Source organism: Rhinatrema bivittatum, chromosome 17 (assembly GCF_901001135.1).
Source record: "Rhinatrema bivittatum chromosome 17, aRhiBiv1.1, whole genome shotgun sequence".
NCBI classification, from domain to species: domain Eukaryota; kingdom Metazoa; phylum Chordata; class Amphibia; order Gymnophiona; family Rhinatrematidae; genus Rhinatrema; species Rhinatrema bivittatum.
Window position 1 is genome coordinate 41,099,952 of NC_042631.1, and position 20,361 is coordinate 41,120,312.

At 45.3% G+C, this 20,361-nt stretch overlaps 1 protein-coding gene across 1 annotated transcript in view; it reads right to left on the minus strand.

Annotated features, from left to right (window-relative positions):
• Positions 1-20,361, minus strand: part of LOC115079488 (mucin-5AC-like) — a 180,235-nt gene that overhangs the window by 56,039 nt on the left and 103,835 nt on the right. The window contains exons 29-31 of the mRNA XM_029583112.1: positions 11,656-11,800; positions 10,170-10,213; positions 9,876-10,073 (exon numbers count right to left, since the gene is read on the minus strand). Coding sequence (XP_029438972.1) covers positions 9,876-10,073; positions 10,170-10,213; positions 11,656-11,800 — 387 coding nt within the window. The remainder of the gene's footprint in view (positions 1-9,875; positions 10,074-10,169; positions 10,214-11,655; positions 11,801-20,361) is intronic.

The following is a 20,361-nucleotide window of genomic DNA, read 5'->3' on the forward strand; positions in this document are numbered from 1 at the left end:
CTTCATGACAAGGTTCAAGAGACCAAGACTCCCAGAAAACCCTTTCAGGGTGAAGCTCGAGTTAAGTCCACACTCAGGCCTGTTCCCTCGGTCCCAGTTGCTGGTGAAGAAGAACCTATGCAATTAGGCCACAGCCATCTGACATCCAAAGAGAGAAGAACACGGAAGAAATTGGGGCTGTGCATGTACTGTGGACAAGCTAGCCATGCTGTTCAAACATGCCCTATATATCTGGGAAACTGGCAGACCTAAGTCCTGAGGGAGGACTCTTCTTAGGTCTTACTGTTCCTTCTCCTCTGCTCTCTCTTCCTGTATCCTTGATCTATGGACCCTTAGAGTTTCAGACTCTTGCCCTTGTGGACTCAGGGGCAGGAAGCAATTTCATTCTACAATGATTAGTATGGATCCCCACTACCACTATGAAGTCTCTACTACTTCTGTCGTCCATTCATGGAGAGCCCTTACCAGGTGAAGTAACCCAACTCAATGAACCAGTATGTCTATGGACTGGTGCTCTCCATTCTGAAATTATCTCCTTCTTTGTTTTAGAGAAGGCCATGCACCCTATAGTACTGGGATTACCGTGGCTGCAGCAGCATATGCCTTAATTCAGTTGGGCTACACTGGAACTTTCACGTTGGGGTCCAGACTGCCATGGGAAATGCCTGATGGAGGTCGCTCCTATACCCTGCATGCCAACCACCTCAGTAATGCCGGGGTTGCCGCCTCAATATGCATCATTCCAAGATGTCTTTTCAAAAGAAGCTGCAGACGTACTACCACCTCACAAACCTTATGACTGCGCTATTAATCTCAAGCCAAACACTGAACCATCCAAGGGATGGGTGTACCCCTCTCCGTGGCAGAGAATAAAGCCATGTCCGAATATATTCAGGAAAACCTCCAAAAGGGCTTAATAAGACCCTCCAAGTCTCCTGCTGGCACAGGTTTCTTCTTTGTGGGGAAGAAAGACAGAACATTGCATCCATGTATAGATTACAGGGGTCTTAATGAGATAACAGTGAAAGATCATTATCCACTACCTCTGATCTCAGAGCTATTCAACAGATTACAGGGAGCCAAGATATTCTCCAAGCTTGATCTGAAAGGAGCATACAACTTACTTTGCATTTGTGCTGACGATGAGTGGAAAACGGCCTTCAACACCCGGGATGGTCACTTTGAATATTTAATGATGCCCTTCGGTCTGTGCAACGCCCTGGCTATCTTTCAAAATTTAATGAATGACATTTTCCGGGATCTCCTCTGTAAGACTGTCGTTATCTACCTAGATGACATCTTAATATTATCTCAAGACATGACCACTCATTTTGAGGATGTCAAAAGAGTGCTACAAAGACTCTGCGAGAATCATCTATACACCAAGCTATCCAAGTGCGAACTCCACAAGGAATCAGTGCCTTTTTTGGGCTACATCGTTTCCAACCAAGGCTTTCAAATGGATCCACAGAAGCTGGAGAGCATTAAGAAATGGGCACAACCCACTGGTTTAAAGGCTCTCAGATGTTTCTTAGGTTTCACCAACTATTACAGGACTTTCATCAAGAACTACTCCTCACTTACAGTTCCGCTTACAGCTATGACAAAGAAAGGTGCCAATGTTGCAAATTGGTCTCTGGAGGCAATAGCTGCATTCCAGAAATTAAAAGATGCCTTTTCGAGCAAGCTGTGTCTCCGACACCTGGATCCCACCAAGCCCTTCATCGTTGAGGTCGATGCCTCAGACATTGGTGTAAGGGCCATATTAAGCCAAGCCGGTGATTCGAAGGCCTTACAACCATGCTCATTCTTCTCCCGTCACTTCTCTCCAGCAGAGAAAAATTACGGAATAGGAGATAAAGAGCTCCTGGCTATATAGATGGCATTCGAAGAATGGCACCCTTGGCTCGAAGGAGCGCAACATCAAGTCACTGTCTTTATAGACCATAAGAATCTGGAGTACCTCCACCAAGCACAGTGCCTAAATCATAGACAAACGAGATGGTCTCTGTTTTTCAACAGATTCAACTTTGTGCTAAAATACCGCCCTGAGGTTAAGAATATCAGAGCAGATGCCCTATCTCGCTCATTCCTCTGAGGACATTCCAGAAGAACCGCAACACATTATTGACCCAGAGTTATTTTGGCAGCTACTCACTCAATACCTGCAGGAAAAATCATCGTACCCAAGAACCTCAGAAAGAAGTTGTTAGCATGGGCTCACGACTCTAAACTGGCAGGACACCCTGGCCAATGCAGAGCTCTGTCTAAGCTACAAAAATTTTTTGTTGGTGGCCCACCATGAAGGAAGACACATTCTCCTACATTGCTTCCTGCACAAATTGTGCAAGACAGAAGATGCCACCCGGTCGTCCTTGGGGCCTACTCCAACCCTTGCCATTGCCAGACAAAACATGGACACACATCGCTACAGACTTTGTGGTAGACTTACCACTTTCAGGAGGAAACAACTCGATTTGGGTAACTGTAGATCGGTTCTCAAAGATGGCTCACTTTGTGGTTCTCCCTGGCTTACCCACCACCATGGAGCTCGCCAAGCTCTTCATCACGCACATCTTCCACCTACACGGCATGCCTAAGCACATAGTCTCCGATTGAGGAGCCCAATTCACAGCTAAGTTCTGGAAGGCACTATGCAAGAAGTTTGATATTTCTCTCGACTTCACCTCAGCATACCATCCACAATCTAACGGGCAAACAGAGAGAATGAACAGGACACTCAAGCAGTTTATTCATGCCTACGTGAACACTCGCCAGAATGATTGGAGTGAACTGTTGCTCTGGGCTGAATTCACCATCAAGTCTCATCCAGCAACATCCACTGGATCTACACCATTCGAAGTAGTTTATGGACGACTACCACTGCCACCACTACCACTTCCTTAATCAGTATCGTCCCCAGCAGCTCAATCTATTGCCAAAGATATTCAACAACTTTGGACTCAGACAAAAGAGATGCTTCTTAAAGCAGGACTTCAAGCTAAAAAGGGATACGATACTCACCACTGCAAAGCTCCAGATTTCCAGCCTGGTGACTAAGTCTGGCTATCCATTAAGCACTTAAGACAAACTACCTTCAGCTTGCTTTGCTCCACGCCTCGTTGGACTATTTCCCATTCTCCGACAATTAGGCAATCTCACCTATAGTCTGAAGCTACCATCTACATTGAAGATCCACAATGCATTCCACGTCTCACTATTGAAGCCATTGATCCTTAGTGAGTTCTCCAACAAGACACCTGAAGCTACTCCTATAGATGCAGAAGAAGACATTGAATACAAGGTAGACGCTGTTCTCGATGTGAGAAAGAGAGACAGAGTATGGGAATACCTCCTATCATGGGAGGGTTATGGACCTGAAGAAAACTCTTGGACTCCTTTGGCTAATATTGTTAGGGTAGTGGACCCTTGGGCCGGCTGAGACTGCAGATGTTGCACTGTGGGGGCCCACAGTGGGCGTCGCAGCCGGGAGGCGGCGCTGAAGAGGTGTTCCGAAGAAGGCTTCACCACTGGAAGCCTGAGGTCCCCCCAGGAGGAGCCCATAGGGACCCAGGCCTCATGGACTTAGGTGTGACCCTATGTGACCAAGGATCAAGGAAGCGGCCGAAGAGATGGTCGATGAGAGCGGTTGAGCCCCAGAGGCCAGAAGAGTCTTCACCCTTGGAAGCCCGCGGCTTCCCCGGGAGGAGCCCGTGAGAGCTCGAGCCACTGGGACTTAGGAGAATCCTCCGGGCAAGCAAGAACTGGATACCTGTAGATGACGAGGGAGCTGAAGATGGAGTCAATGGACGAAGCAGGGTCAGAAACCAGAAGTCAGAAGTCCAAAGCCAAAACCAGGGGCAGAAGCTGAAGTCGGAGTCAATGGACGAAACAGGGTCAGAAGCCAGAAGTCAGAAGTCCAAAGCCAAAACCAGGGGGCGGAAGCTGAAGTCGGAGTCAATGGACGAAGCAGGGTCAGAAGCCAGAAGTCAGAAGTCTGAAGCCAAGATAGACGGGAGTCCTGGGACAGCAACTAGCAACTCCGAAGAGCGAACCTCATTGCAAGGAGAGGTCTAGAGGTGGCTGTAGGGTTTAAATACCCTGGCAGCATCTGATGTCATCATTGAGGCTGTCCTCCATTTCCCGTGCTGGCCCCTTTATATCCAGAGCCCCGGCGTGTGTGCAAACCTAGGGGGGCGGGGTCAGCAACAGGAGGTCTACGGCGTCTCCATCGCGGAGGAGACGCCGCAGCATACTGGGTTTTGGGCCTGGACGGCTGGGGAAGGATTCCCACGGCCCGGCCAGGCTGCAAGATGAGTGAAGGTCCCAGGGCACGTCCCAGGACCATAACAAATATACTGGATAAAGAGATGCTACAGGACTTCCATAGATTGCATCCTCAGAAACCAAGACCTGGTAGGAAACAGCGTGGACGCCCTTTGAAGGGGGGTACTGTTGCATCCGTCGGTGCTAGATGGCTTCGCCCCGTTTGCCTCACCTTGTTCACGGCTCCTTCCGCTTACCTAGGAAAGATGGCTACCACCGCTTCTACAAGGCGACCTCTCCGGCATCCCCGGAACAGCTATGGTGCAGCCTCCCACCATGCTCCTCCCAGGTACCTACTAGGGTGTGTGCGCACGCATTACCCACGTCCTTATTCCAAACTTGGCGCGAATCTCGGGGGAGTTCCCCCTTGCTGACGTCACGCCATCCGGGTATATAACCTATTCTAATTTGCTAGCTCGTTGAGTTAGCAAGGACTCAAATCTGTTCCTATCTAGGCTTCTCTGCCGCTTCCGTGCTGCTGCTAGAAGCTCTCTCTCTGCCCTTCAGGATAACTGCTAACCTGGGTACCCACTCCTCGGGGACCCTCTGCTTTATTTCAGTTGCCTTACAGGGAACAGGTACTCGCTCCTCGAGGGCCTGCTCTCCCTGCCTCGGTGTCTGCACTTTCTGCTTCAACTTGGTGGAATCACATACCTACAGCAAACACCTAGTGAGTACTCTAACTCTCAGTCTGCCTCTTCCCTAGCTGGGAAACCTGCTGGAACTTTCCTGTACCAACGGAGTGAGAAGGGCTCCTTCTGCAGAGGTCCCTGAGACTGCTACTATCAGACTGCCTCACTACTGCCACTTCTGGTGGTACTCTTCAAGCTGTATAATAAAGAACTAACCATGTTTGTGCACTCTGAATCTAGCTTAGTACTAACTCTCATCACGGGGCTCCTCCCCTTGGGCGTGGTCATCTGCCACAATACCCAAGGATCCACCCAAACACCACTTAACCATAACAAGCTGCTTCATGCAGTGTTGCATGTCACTGGAGGAACGTTTGCTCACCTTCAACGCTTGAGTGGATCCGGTTGCTCTGGAGAGTATATACAATAGAGTTTATTACTTATCAATATTATCCAAAGGTTCTATAGTATGGGAGCCATTTTGGTAACGTGAGTTTTTTGTTTTCATCGTTAGTATGAGTTGTGCAAAGATATATGGCTAGAAGGCAGCATACATACTGCATATTGTAAGGATTATCCTCCAGTACAACATGGAGACAGTGAGTGATACCTATATTAAAGTGAATTGTTAGATTAATTTGCTCCCATCTAGTTGGATACATACTTACATATATAATGCTTTCTGTAGGGGGCCTGTGGAGATGATGTTTATGAATTTCAGAATATTACCAGAAAATGTTGATAGCAGTTTTCCTCTTCTTTTCCCTTTGTTATGTTTTTATGCTCTTCAGGTATTTTATATTTATTGGTTGGAATTGTTACTCATTTGTGTTTTCATTAAAAGTTTGAAACTTAAAGAAAACCTAAAATAGATAACTTAAGTGGCTAAATTTAATTGGATAAGTTATCCCACTGAATATCCCTGATACGTGCCCTGTTGAATATCCTCATTTTGACATACCAACCTGGATAACCTTGAAACCTGGCTATGTTTGAAATTCACCGGTTAGGTTTGAAAGCTAATTGGAAACATTTAATTGTGTATAATATAGTTAGTTATGTTGTGCTTTCCATTAAAAAAAAAGCAGGCTTAATATCCTGATCTCCGTTCCCCGCCCCCCCCCCCCCCCGCCATCCTAGAGAAACAAATGTTGGCCCTGCTGGCAGATTCCATGTCCCCCTTAGTCCTCCAGAATACATTCAAGATCATTGCGGGCCTTTAGACTCCAAAAGCCTCCTCCCCCACCCAAATTGTCCAAACATAATCAAAATGAAGGTTCCTTCCCCCTACAACCCAACCTTATCCTTTCTGCTGCACTTGGAAGCTTCCAAAGCCCTCATCACAGCCTGGATCTCACATATGCAGTGTTTCTCTGACAGCAGTACTGCTAGTGTAAGCTGGCAGAGTTGTCATATTGACAACTCATTGGGAACCAGATGATTGTCCCAACTCCTGGGGAAGTCTGGGTGGGGCTAGAGGGTTAGGGTTGGGTTGGTGGGAAGAGGAGGAGGGTGGGCTTCTGCAGGGGACCTTCTGTTTATATTTAGACAATTCAGGAGGTGGGAGGGAGGAGGGAAACTTTTCAGGCCTATAGCTTGACAACAGTTTCTAAGTATATTGTGGGGCTCGGGGGAGGGGGATTGCCTGCAGGGGTGACATTTGTTTCGCTAGGACAGGGAAGGCGGAGATCAGGCTAGCAGGTCTGTACGTACCTGGATCAGTCCAGACTGCTGGGTTTTGCCCCCCTCTAGCAGATAGAGACAGAGATGTTTTAAAAACAAAACTCCGCCTTATATAGGAAAGTGCCACCTACAGTCCGCCAGTATTTCTCTGTCTCTAGCAGATGGTGGAGGTGCAAAACCAAGTCTGGTCAGAGTCTTTATTTTGGATTGATTGGATTTAGTTAGTCAGAGTTTTTATGTACTTCCTAATTGTTAGTGCTTGTTGCTTTAAATTTCTTAAAAAAAAAAAGAGGATTTAGCTTGGTACATACAAGTGGATTTCCTCAGTCGACACCACCTCGATCCCGGCGAATGGGAATTGTCAGAGGACGCGTTTCAACACATATGCCTTGCATGGGGAATGCCCAGCATGGATCTCATGGCGACGTTTCGGAACGCCAAAGCCCCACGGTTCTTCTCACGCCGTTGAGAGCCGGGAACGGAAGGGGTAGATACTCTGGCTCTACCCTGGCCCATAGATGTTCTTCTGTACATGTTTCCACCCTGGCCTTTAATCGGCAGAGTGCTCTGTCGGACAGAGTGGCACGCAGCGCCAGTGATTTTGGTGGCACCGGAATGGCCGAGACGTCCTTGGTTCGCAGACCTCCTCAATCTCGCATCGGCGGGTCCCATTCGGTTTCCAGGGATCCTGGATTTGCTTCACCAAGGACCCGTTTGTTTGGAAGAAGCCATCGCTTCTGTCTTGCGGCATGGCTTTTGAGCAGCGCCGTTTAAGTGCCAAGGGTTATACTCCTGCGGTGGTGGCTACTCTTCTCCGTTCATGCAAAACTTCCACTAATCTGGCTTACGTTCGGGTTTGGAAGGTTTTTGAGGCCTGTTGTCTTGAGCATGACGTTTCACCAATCCGGGCTTCTGTATCCGATATTTTGTGTTTCCTGCAAAAAGGGCTATCCATGGGATTATCATGTAGCTCTTTACGGGTACAAGTAGCAGCCCTTGGTTGTTTGCGCGGCAAGGTGCAGGGTGGAGTCTTGGCGGCCCATCCTGACGTGGCGCGATTTCTTCGAGCAGCTAAGCATTTACTTCTGCCGCTTCACCAGCCTTGTCCGTCTTGGAGTCTGAATTTGGTTCTTACAGTTCTATGTGAGGCGCCTTTTGAGCCTTTAAGGAGGACAACTCTGAAGGATCTTACATTGAAGGTGATTTTTCTAGTTGCTATCACTTCAGCTCGGCATGTGTCAGAACTCCAAGCTCTTTCTTGCAGGGAACCTTTCTTGCGGATTTCAGATTCTGGTGTTTCCATCCGTACTGTTCCTTCCTTTCTTCCGAAGGTGGTATCTTCTTTTCATGTCAATCATTCAGTGGAGCTTCCAACCTTTAGGGATCTGGACCGTTTGGATCCTCTGTCCCATGATTTGAGGAAGCTGGATGCTCGTAGAGCTCTTCTATGCCTCTTGGAAGTCACCAATGTTTTTCGCATGTCGGAGCATCTCTTTGTCCTTTGGAATGGTCCCCGGCGAGGTCACATGGCTTCAAAAACTACTATTGCTTGTTGGATGAAAGAAGCTGTCAGCTCCACTTACTTGCTAAAGGGCCGAGTTCTTCCAGTAGGCCTCTGGGCTCATTCTACTCAGTCGCAAGCAGCATCTTGGGCGGAGTCTCATTTCGTATCTCCACAGGAGATCTGTCAGGCGGCGATGTGGAAGTCCCTGCATACTTTCACACGCTATTATCGGTTGGATGTGCAGGCTACTAATTCGGACAGATTCAGAGAAGGTGTGCTTCGAACGGGCCTCTCTGGATCCCACCCCGGATAGGAATAGCTCTGGTACATCCCAGCAGTCTGGACTGATCCGGGTATGTACAAGGAAAGGAAAATTAGTTTCTTACCTGATAATTTTTGTTCCTGTAGTACCACGGATCAGTCCAGAGGCCCACTCTCTGGACTGATCCGTGCAGATTTTGAATTTTGACCTGCGTGGTTCTATAGGTTCCGATCTTACTGGGGTTAGGTGACCTGGTGGTAACATTTTCCTGTTCTCATTCAAGTGTTAGTGTATATAGTTTTGGTGTCTTATGGGAGCCATCTTGCTTTGTCATTACGAAATACTGGCGGACTGTAGGTGGCACTCTCCTATATAAGGCGGAGCTTTGTTTTTAAAACATCTCTGTCTCTATCTGCTTGGGAGGAGGGGGGGGGGGGGAAGGCCAAAACCCAGTAGTCTGGACTGATCCGTGGTACTACAGGAACGAAAATTATCAGGTAAGAAACTAATTTTCCTTTAACCAGCTATTTTTGTTGAATAGAGCTAGTTAAAGTTAAATTTATCTGGCAGCATTTTCCAAGATAACTTTAACACTGCTGTTTACCATATTTTGAATTAGCCAAATAAGTTATTTGGCGAATTCAACACTGCCCTGGAATGCCCCCAAAGTGCCTCTTACTTATCCAGATAAGTTTTACATGTGTATATCACAATTGTCACAGCAATGGAAAAAGTATCAGCTTTGATTGCGATAGCAGCATACCACAATCCCAGCAGAAGCCAGAGATTTCAAAAGACCCAAGAAGGTGGCAAGGTTAGAGTTGGAGTTGGGGATGGGGGTGGGGGTGGGGAGGCAGAGGAAGGCTCATTGGTGCAAAATTATGCAGCATTGGGGAGCAGGCAGAGGAGGAGTGGAGGCCAGCTCCAAACCCCAAGCAATTTTAATATTAAAAAGGCTCTCCGAGAGGTTTGGGAGTGGAGAGACTGAGCCTGGTAGAGCCCACAATTAACAGATTGGGTGGGAGGGGCTGTGATTTGGGCCACTAGGCCTATGAGGTACTTTTTATTATAAACTCAGCATGGCCACTTAACTGGCTATATTATTTTTAATATAGCCAGTTATTCTTTTGGTTATCCGACCACAGGTGACTGGATTACTGTAGATCTGCTGCAGAACATTGCTAGATTTATTGTCCTGGAATGCAGAAATGCCCATTACTTATCCAGTTAACTTTTAGCTGGAAAATGACATCTGGCTAAAAGTTAGCTGGATAAGTACCAGGGATATTTAAAACTCAGCATTTAACTGGATAGCTTGAAAGTTATCCACTAAATGGCTTTGAATATTGGCCTCATAAGCTCTAACTAAGCTTTTTCACAAATTTACCCAATATATCTAGGAAATAAATGAAATGCAAACTACTATGCTTACAACTTTTAAAAATGTTAATGGAAGATGAAAACATACTTGTTTCGACTGATGTGGTTGAAGATGTGCTACTAAAATGAAATGTCGTAGTCGGTGTTGTAGTACATGGTGAAACTGATCTTTCAATTGTCCCGTTGATACCACAAATTGCACTGATGCACCCACCAATACCATCAGTAGTGTTGTAGATGACATCGTGGTAATTATACATCTTCCCCTCATATTCACAGTGGCAGGCTGCAAATCATAAGCGGAAGGTGGTTAGTGATAAGTGCACATCTGGGAGCCTACAATTTTGAGAATATTTTATTACAAACTGCTCTAAAATCATACCTGTGACATCATAATTGCACTTAATGCCTTCCATTGTGCATGAGCTAAACAAAGAAAAGAAGAAATATGAGTAATGATGATTTTACTGTTATTATTATTCCAATCGCAACTAAACTTCTTTTCAGGGAACTGCGCAAAAAAATAAAATTTTAAATAATATTCCAGATTTTTCTTATCTTAATAAATATACATTGGCCAAGCTGGTGGTTCATGTTGGCAGGTGAGGGGGGCACCTGGCTGGGGATGTTGTAGATGCAACGTTCACAGACCCTTGGCAGAAGGAAGTCCCAGCAATCTTTCAATGGCAACACTAAGTGGCCGGATGTAGGTCCCACAATTGCAAGATTTACAAAGGAGCCTTGGTGCATGGCCCCCAGCTGAGGACTGTGGCTATAATGGTTGGGCTAAATAAAATAAGGGAACTCACTGAACATTATCTATCTAAGGAAGAGATAAATAAATTATAAACTATAAGATCTCTACTAAAACTGTCGCGGAACATAATAAAACCAGTGACCTTTCTACCAGTATGTTTCTCAGTCTCTTTTGCTTCCAGTTGAGGTATCAGCACATCACTATGGCATACCAAGTCTCCCACCAAACTGAAATGATGGACAAGATTTTAACTATTGAATTTTGCTCTGCACTAACAGCTCACAACATTATAAATAATCAATAGAAACAGACTTTATATATTTATTTTTTATTTTCCGACCATCAGCCACTTCAGTTTTTGGAATCATCAACTCTTGAGTTTATTGAATCAGCTCCCCTCGTTGTTTCCTTTGTCATGGACTCAGATGTTCGTTTAGTTATGTCATCGTATTTTCGGAATCTGGAATCTGGAGCCATTATTTGATGGCCTTCAAATCTGTATTTTTCCTGATATCAGTCGAGTCACGTAAAAAAGACGGAGGGGATTCCTCGCTTTAAGAAAAGAGATTTTCGATTTCGGAGCTACTTTTACTTTTCGTTACCCCTGTAAATGTTTTGTTAAGTTTCGCTATGATTTTTCTTTTTCACCTGAACAGCTTAAATCTTTTCTGAACACTAGGAAAGCTTTGACTTCGTCCACCCTCTCTCTCTCTCCAGCATCTTGATTATTCTGGGTATATTTTGGGCATGTATCTCTAGCTAATGCCTTTTTTCCTGATTTATTTCCTTTTTTCTTTCTTCTCCCCCTCAGGTTTTCTGTTTTCTTAGTAATGTTTAGAACATTTGCTATCCTCAATAATATGATGTTTCTTTTTATTATTTCTTCATTTGTCCTGCTGTTTCTCTACAAAGTTGTAAGCTTTGTTCACAAAATGTCATAAATAAAAAGTTTAAAAACAATTGTAAAATGTCAAACAAACATAATAAGGAATAACAGAAGTGAGCTGCCATAGCATTGGTAAGAGAACACTTCTAGTGCAGAAATGTCAAGTTAGTTTGCAAGCATAGAGAGATGGGGGAGTTTCTGAAGTCATCCTGAATCCAAACATACCAGGACATGCAGTTCTCGGATGTGTACACATTTGAGCCTTGCCTGTAGTGGTTCCCTTCCTCATCATAGCAGCCGCACCTGTCAACGCACTTCATTTCATCCTCATCAAAAAGGGGCATATTTGATGGGCAGTTCGGATAGCAGCCTAGGAACAATGGAAACGACTTTAGAACTAATCCAGATCAGAAAAGGGTGCATTAAAAACTTTCAAATAGTAGTGCAAATGGAAATTCTGATTTTGATGAGCTAGCTGAGCTCAATAACATCTCCTTATAATGATATAAAACCTTGGAGATTTACTGCAGCTGGGTAATGCCAATTGTTCAAATTGAATATCTATGTACACTAATGCCACTGGAACAATATAAAGGATCATTCAAGAGGTAAGTAGCACAATTTAAGTTAGTAATTTTCATCCATTTATGCCATATAATTTGATATTCATCCCCATTTTTGAGGTTAAACTTAGCCTCACTGTACTATCCATATAACCGTCTCTTACGATCATTTTCCAGCAAAAAATCCTCTACGTCACAAAAAGCACTAAAACTCAGGTCCTCTTTCAATATCCTAAAAATATAATGTTAAGAACAAAACTGAAAATATCATAATGCCTTTAGGCTTGATTTTCAAAAGCCTTTACTACTTAAAACTGGGTTTTACATATGTAAATACACTTTGGGGCAGATTTTATAATTTTGCGCGAGTGCGTACTTTTGTTCGCGCACCAGGCGCGAACAAAGGTACGCTGGATTTTATAAGATACGTGCGTAGCCGTGCGTATCTTATAAAATCCAGGGTCGGCGCACGCAAGGGGGTGCACATTTGTGCAACCTGCGCGCACCGAGCCCAGTGCGCGCTGCCTGTTCCCTCCGAGGCCGCTCCGATTTCGGAGCGGCCTCGGAGGGAACTTTCCTTCGCCCTCCCCCCGCCTTCCCCTCCCTTCCCCTACCTAACCCACCCCCCCCCCGGCTCTATCTAAACCCCCCCTTACCTTTGTTGGCAGATTTACGCCTGCTGAAAGCAGATGTAAATCTGCGCGCGCCAGCAGGCTGCTGGCGCGCCATCACCCGACCCAGGGGCTGGTCTGGAGGCCTCGACCATGCCCCCGGGCCGGCGCCACGCCCCCAGGTCCGCCCCCGAAACGCCACGTCACGCCCCCGAAATGCCGCGTCATTTTCGGAAGGCCCCCGACATGCCCCGACATGCCCCTTTTACGAAACCCCAGGACTTACGCACGTCCCGGGGCTCTGTGCGTGCCGGCGGCCTATGCAAAATAGGCGCACGAGGGCCCTGCGCGCGTAAATCTGGCCGGATTTACGCGCGCAGGGCATTTAAAATCCGGCCATTTAGGTTTTATCCACGTTAAGTGCACTTAACGTGGATAAATGGCTTTTGAAAATTGCTACAATAGTACGTTACATTTACATGCATGACCACTTTGAAAATTCACCTATTTGAATACATCTATGTGTGCATTTCTGGTCACCCCATCTCAAAGAAAGATATTGCAGACATAGAAAAGGTATGGAGAAGAGAACGAATAATAAAAGGGATGGAAAATCTCCCTTATGGAGAAAGCATAAACAGATTAGGGCTCTTTGTCTCGGAGAAGAGAAAAGTGAGAGGGGGATGAGATTTATAAAATCATGAGTGGGATGGAATGGGTAAACAGAGAACGATTGTTTTCCCTTTCAAACAACACTAGGACTAGGGGACTCTCCATGAAACTAGTAAACGGCAAATTTTAAACCAATCATAGGAAGTATTTTTCACTTAGTGCACATTCAAGCTATGGAATCTATTGCAGAGGAAGGAGTCAAGAAAACAAACAGTGGGCGTCAAAAGAGGCTTAGAGGAGCTCCTGAAGGAAAAGTCTACAAAACAGTTATTAGCCAGGCAGACTAGGGAAAGCCAGCGCTTATTCCTGCAAGTGAGATACAAGAAATAGATTCAACTGTTGGGGATCTGCCGAGTGCCTGTGACCCAGACTGGTCACTGTCGGAGACAGGATTCTGGGCTTGATGGACCTTGGTCTGACCCAGCAGGGCACTTCTTATACTCTTACGTTGTTACATTTCCCACTGAATATCCTGGCTAAGGTTTGCTGGATAAGTTTACCCAGGTAATGTCTTGTTGCCCACACCACTCGATATTGGCCTATATATATCACTTTTGCAGTGCTAAATAAAAAAAGTATATGAGTGTATATATGTGAGGTATATTCTAAAACCCAGGGAGCGGACAAGCCAGATCATGTGTCTCGGATATTCAGCAGGATAAATGTCCTTTTGAATATCCCTGATTAAATGCCTCCGAATATTAATCTCATACATACGTACCCACAGACAGACATACACACATATATACTGTATCTGGATGTACCATTTGTGTGGAGGAGAAATAATAGTAACTTTATAGATGTATAGCTCCTCCAAGTGCAGGGGCGGATTGCAGGAAAACATTGGCCCGGGGGATTTTTTCAAAACTGGCCCAATGGGGTATCTGATGCTCTCATCCTCTTTCCCTGCAGCACATGTGTCAACAGCTCCCCAAAGCACGTCAGGTCAACCCTGGAACCTAGTAGAATTGAGCCAAAATATCTCCAAAATAAACTTCATCTTTCTTAAATAACTAAGAAGTTGAGGACATTCTAGACTAGGGGTGAGCAGAGCTGCAGCCTTGTTCCATCCATGCAAATTGCTTGGGCCCTCTACACATCTGCTTATATCTCTATATATTATAGAGTATATCCTGGATTCTTGGTGTGGCTCTTGAACTAATTGCAAGTAGTGATGCTGCCAGCCAGTGTCAGACACTCACACACTCAATCACAAACAGATTTTTAGATTGCAGAAACTTTATTGGCACATACACACTGACACCCACAAACACATAGTCTTTCTCAGACACAAAAACAGACCCACAGAGAGAGTATGTGTGTGTCTATGTCAGAGCGAAAGATACCCACACACAGAGGGCCAGATTTTAAATGTTACGCGCGCGGGGTACATTTGTGTGCGCTACCCGGCGCGCACAAATGTACACCAGATTTTATAACATGCGTGCGCTGCCGCGTGCATGTTATAAAATCCGGGGTCGGCGCATACTTGTGCACCTTGCGCGCGCCGAGCCCAAGGGGAGCCCCGATGGCTTTCCCTGTTCCCTCCAAGGCCACTCCGATTTTGTAGCGGCCTTGGAGGGAACTTTTTTTTAGCTTTCCACCCCCCCCCCCCACCTTTCCCTTCCTTCCCCTATCTAACCCATCCCCTCCCCTACCTTGTTTCGCCGAGTTATGCCTGCCTCTGGCAGTCGTAACTTGCGCGCGCCAGCCAGCTGCCGGCACGCGAACCTCAGGCACGGCCGCTGTGCCGGAGGACTTGGGACCGCCCCCGGACCAACGCCCCGCCCCCGGACCGCCCATTTTTGAAAGCCCCGGGACATACGTGCATCCCGGGGCTTGTGCACGCCGCTGAGCCTATGCAAAATAGGCTTGGCGCGCGCAGGGGTAGGTTTTCGGGGGTTACGTGCGTATATTACGCGCATAACCCTTTGAAAATCTACCCTAGAGAGTGTGTTGTGTGTCTATGTCAGAGAGAAATATACCCACCACACACTTTCTGTCACAGTCAAAGTGAGTATGGGTGTGTGTTTCTCACTTTCTCTGACACAGACACACACGCACTCTCTCTGACATGCTACTTTTGTTCCGCTTACACAGTGAGCGCCCCCAGTCCAGCATTGCTGCATCATGGTGTAAAGTTCTTGCTTGCTGCCAGCTCTTCCCCACTCTGCAGCAGCCCCCTCCCTTTCCAATCCCATTCTCTAGGAGACTCGCTAGTTCCACAGCCGCTGCTTCTCTCAGAGCTCAGTACAGTCACCTCAGACAGAAGCCTCCCCAATACTGCATAGGCTCTTCCTTCCTGTGCCTGTAGCTTGCTTTCACTTCTCCGCAACTCTTCCATCACCACTCTAGTGTATTCCCATTGACTGTAGGCTACACAGTCTGCTTCTTTTATGGTTCCCAGGCTGTGCTCTGCCTACCGATTCCAGGGGAGTGGGGGGGACCAGAAATCATCCATACTGTTCCCTGGGCTTATATAAAAGAGAAAATTAAGCCCTGGTCGAGACTGGGGAGAGCCACATACCAAAGTAGCACAGCTCCAGGTAGAATCCTGCTTTTCCTTGTGGAGCCAGGGCTGGTGCAAGGGTATTAGGTGTCATAGGTGAGCCTTACAGCCTTGCAGCCACTCCTAGTCCTAGTCATTCCACAAATAATTTAAAAATTTGCATTTATAATAACAGATTTTACATGAAAAAAAATATTCAGTGTTCTAAGGTAAAAATATCACTTATGTGTATTAATTACATGCACCGTTGTGATACCAACCAGAAAATACTGCGAAAAAAAAAAAGACACCTGCAGCCATATGTAATTGGGACTATTGTAAAGCATGTCAGCTGTTAGAAGCACTAACAAACAGTAACAACCCTATCTATGAAAAGACAACACTGCAAACATTACACCAGGCCCTAAAACTCCAATACACCTGATATTAGGAAAATAGAACAAGCCAAGCTTAAGAACCTGACACAGAAACTACACGCTAGCAAAATACCTCACCTCAGTCACACATGTAAAATACAGTCAGAGCCTCATCAAATACAGAATAAAGACACAAAGTATAATTAGAAACATGTAGACAAAAACTAAACTGGAAACCATAACAAGACAGACTCCATATACAGTTCAATGACGGAAAAACAGAAACATCACCATTCCTCATTAAACATCAAACAATAAAATCAAGATATATAAACTATCAATCACAATAGTAAAACCATACTCATAAAAAGAATAAATATTTTAAAGTAGTTGATGAATAGAACATCCAATGATTAAAAACATGTAACATTGTTTTTTTAAAAATTTCCAAACATCAATACAATATTTCAAAACAACAGACACATGAAATAACACCCAATAATTAAAACTAAAGCTAAAAAATAAATCCCCTGCTCTCCATACCTGGGAACTTTAGGTTCCAGTCATCCTAAGATTGTCGTGGATTAATCAGGGAGAGGAGGTGTGCACAAAGTTTCTCCTCTCTCTCATATATATACACGCTAACACTTATGGTCATTCTTACACAAACTGCTTTATATTCTCTCACACACATGCTGACTGGCTCACAAACTCTGGCTCGCCTACATCTTCACTGACTTGCTCTTGCTCACACACATGCTCACTGGTTTAAATAGTCTTCTTGCTCACATATATGATCATTGACTTACTCATTCTCTCTTCATCATGCACATGCTCTCTTGCTCACTCATTCTCTCTCACTTACACACATGCTCTGGAAACCACAGCTTGGGCCTGGCTCCTGCTCTTCTTTTCAGTCACACAGGCCCTGCTCTTGATCCTCTCTTCAGCTGCATGGGCCTTGCTGCAGTTGCTCCCGGTTCTCTTTTCAGCTAGAAGATCCCAGTCACCACTGCTCCAGATCCTTTCCTCCAGTGCTGGTCCTTTCTTCCAGCCCTGCAGAGCCCCTGCCTCCAATTTTAGATTGGGTCTCCTTCTTCCTGCCTGCACGGGCTCACTTTCTTTTCTGACCCATGTGTGGGAAGGAGGCCCAAACCCACACTTCTGCTTTAAAGTCCAGGCTGAAGTGGGTTGATGGAAGCACTAGGTTGCCATCCCCAAACCTGTGGCGCTCTAGGCAATTGGTTAGAGCTTCCACTGGCCCTGCTCACAGGCCTCGCTCCTGGCTGCGGCAGGATGGGCTCTGCCACGGCCCCGCATGGCTTTCTTCCGGCCGCGGTAGGATGGGCTCTGCTGCAGCCTTGTAGGCCTGTCTCCCAGCCCCGCATGGCTGTCTGCCATGGCCTTGCTGGTTTCTCTCGGGGCCACAGCAGCCTCTCTTTGGCTGGGAAGTTAAAAAAAAAATCACATGATGGGAGCGACTGGCCCACCGGGGGAAGCCCGATCCCCTGATAGGCCAATCCGCCCCTGTCCATGTGGATGCTGGGTACGTGGTAGGTTCCTCAGGCATGTAAACCCATGCCTCCATCTTACTGTGTGGATTTCCTATTTTCTTTTGGAGAGGCAGAATATCTTGGCTGTCTTTTAGTTTGCTATATTGAGTGGTTGTCTCCATGGAGTATCATTAGATGGGAGTTTCTTTCCACCTTCTGAATCCCTGTTGTATTTTTTTAATTAATTCATTTATGTTTGAGTGCCCATTAACTAGGGTCTTAATTAAGTTAATTTATTTCTACTCTATCATCAACCCATCAACTGGGAGAGGTTCCTTTCATGTAAGAGGAGCCTATGATCATCAAGATCCAAGGAGCAGGAGGCTTTACAGCCATCCTGGTGAGGAGAAGGAGAAAGGGAGCATAAGGTGTTTACAGGAACATCTTTTGGAGAGTTAGAGAAGAGGAGCTGCAGAAGATGCATCATCCTGATACTAAAAGGGAGAGGAGAAGGACTGGTACCCTTCAGGTACTGGAATGGGGAAGTAAGTAAGAACATAAGAACATGCCATACTGGGTCAGACCAAGGGTCCATCAAGCCCAGCATCCTGTTTCCAACAGTGGTCAATCCAGACTACAAGTATCTGGTAAGTACCCAAAAACTAAGTCTATTTCATGTTACCGTTGCTAGTAATAGAAGTGGCTATTTTCTAAGTCAACCTAGCAGTTAATGGACTTCTCCTCCAAGAACTTATCCAATCCTTTTTTTAAACACAGCTATACTAACTGAACTAACCATGTCCTCTGGCAACAAATTCCAGAGTATAATTGTGCGTTGAGTGAAGAAGAACTTTTTCCGATAAGTTTTAAATGTGCCACATGCTAACTTCATGGAGTTCCCCCCAGTCTTTCTATTATCTGAAAGACTAAATAACCAAATCACATCTAACCGTACTAGACCTCTCATGATTTTAAACACCTCTATCATATCCCCCTCAGCCGTCTCTTCTCCAAGCTGAAAAATCCTAACCTCTTTAGTCTTTCCTCATAGGGGAGCTGTTCCATTTCCCTAATCATTTTGGTCGCCCTTATCTGTACCTTCTCCATCGCAATTATATATGTTTTGAGATGCGGCAGCCAGAATTGTACACAGTATTCAAGGTGGGGTCTCACCATGGAGCGATACAGAGGCATTATGACATTTTCCATTTTATTCACCATTCCCTTCCTAATAATTCCCAATATTCTGTTTGCTTTTTTGACTGCCGCAGCACACTAAACCAACGATTTCAATGTGTTATCCACTATGATGCATAGATCTCTTTTCTGGGTGGTAGTTCCTAATATGGAACTTAACATTGTGTAACTGTAGCATGGGTTATTTTTGCCTATATGCATCACCTTGCACTTATCGACATTAAATTTCATCTGCCATTTCGATGCCCAATTTTCCAGTCTCACAAGGTCTTCCTGCAATTTATCACAATCTGCTTGTGATTTAACTACTCTGAACAATTTTGTATGATCTGCAAATTTGATTAGCTCACTCGTCGTATTTCTTTCCAGATCATTTATAAATATATTGAAAAGTAAGGGTCCCAATACAGATCCCTGAGGCACTCCACTGCCCACTCCCTTCCACTGGGAAAATTTCCTGTTTCCTGTCTTTTAGCAAGTTTGTAATCCACGAAAGGACATCACCTCCTATACCATGACTTTTTACTTTTCCTAGAAGCCTCTTATGAGGAACTTTATCAAACGCCTTCTGAAAATCCAAGTACACTACATCTACCAGTTCACCTTTATCCACATGGAGGAGTTAGGAGATAAATGACTGTATACACTGAAAACCATCACCTACATTGGGAGGAAAGCAGTCAGCTTGTCCTATACCCATGGGAGGGAAGGCACTATCAACTTAAAGAACTAAAGCAACTGGCTTTAAGATCTTATTTATCATTTATTTATTTATTTAACAATTTTCTATACCGACCTTCATGGTAGTAACCATATCAAATCGGTTTACATAAAACAGGGAGGAACTTTAGCAATAATTAATAAATAATCAAATCATTTAACAGAAGGAGCAAAGTTACAATCAACAAAGGAGGCTAAAACTTGGAAGCATAGGTAGCTGGAAAAGAGAGTAGAAGGAGACAGATAACTGAGAACTTAATAACAATACATAATAACAATGGAGAAGCATACCAAATAGAAGAGAAACGTAATACAATACAGAGATCGTGAATAGTGGCTAAGGGCCGTTAGTGTGCTTCAGAAGGTTGCGGGAAGGCTTGGCGGAAAAGCCATGTCTTAAGTTTTTTTCTGAAAGTTAGATGGCATGGTTCCAATCTAAGATCTGTGGGAATGTTGTTCCAGATAGTAGGGCCTGCTATCGAGAATGCCCGGTCTTTCGTGATAGTGAGCCGTGCGGCTTTGGTTGGGGGGATTTGCAGAGTTCCTATGTATGCTTCTCTAATTGGTCTGGTTGAGGTGTGGATTCTGAAAGGGATTTCAAGGTCGAGCTGTAGATGATTGTGGACCATTTTGTGTATCAAGGTGAGGGATTTGTGTAGGATTCTGAAGTTTACTGGCAGCCAGTGAAGGTTCCGGAGGATGGGGGAGATGTGTTCTCTACGGTTGGAGTTGGTCAAGATTCTTGCTGCTGCATTCTGCAGCATCTGTAGAGGTTTGGTGGTGGAGATGGTGGTGGAGATCTTAAATTTA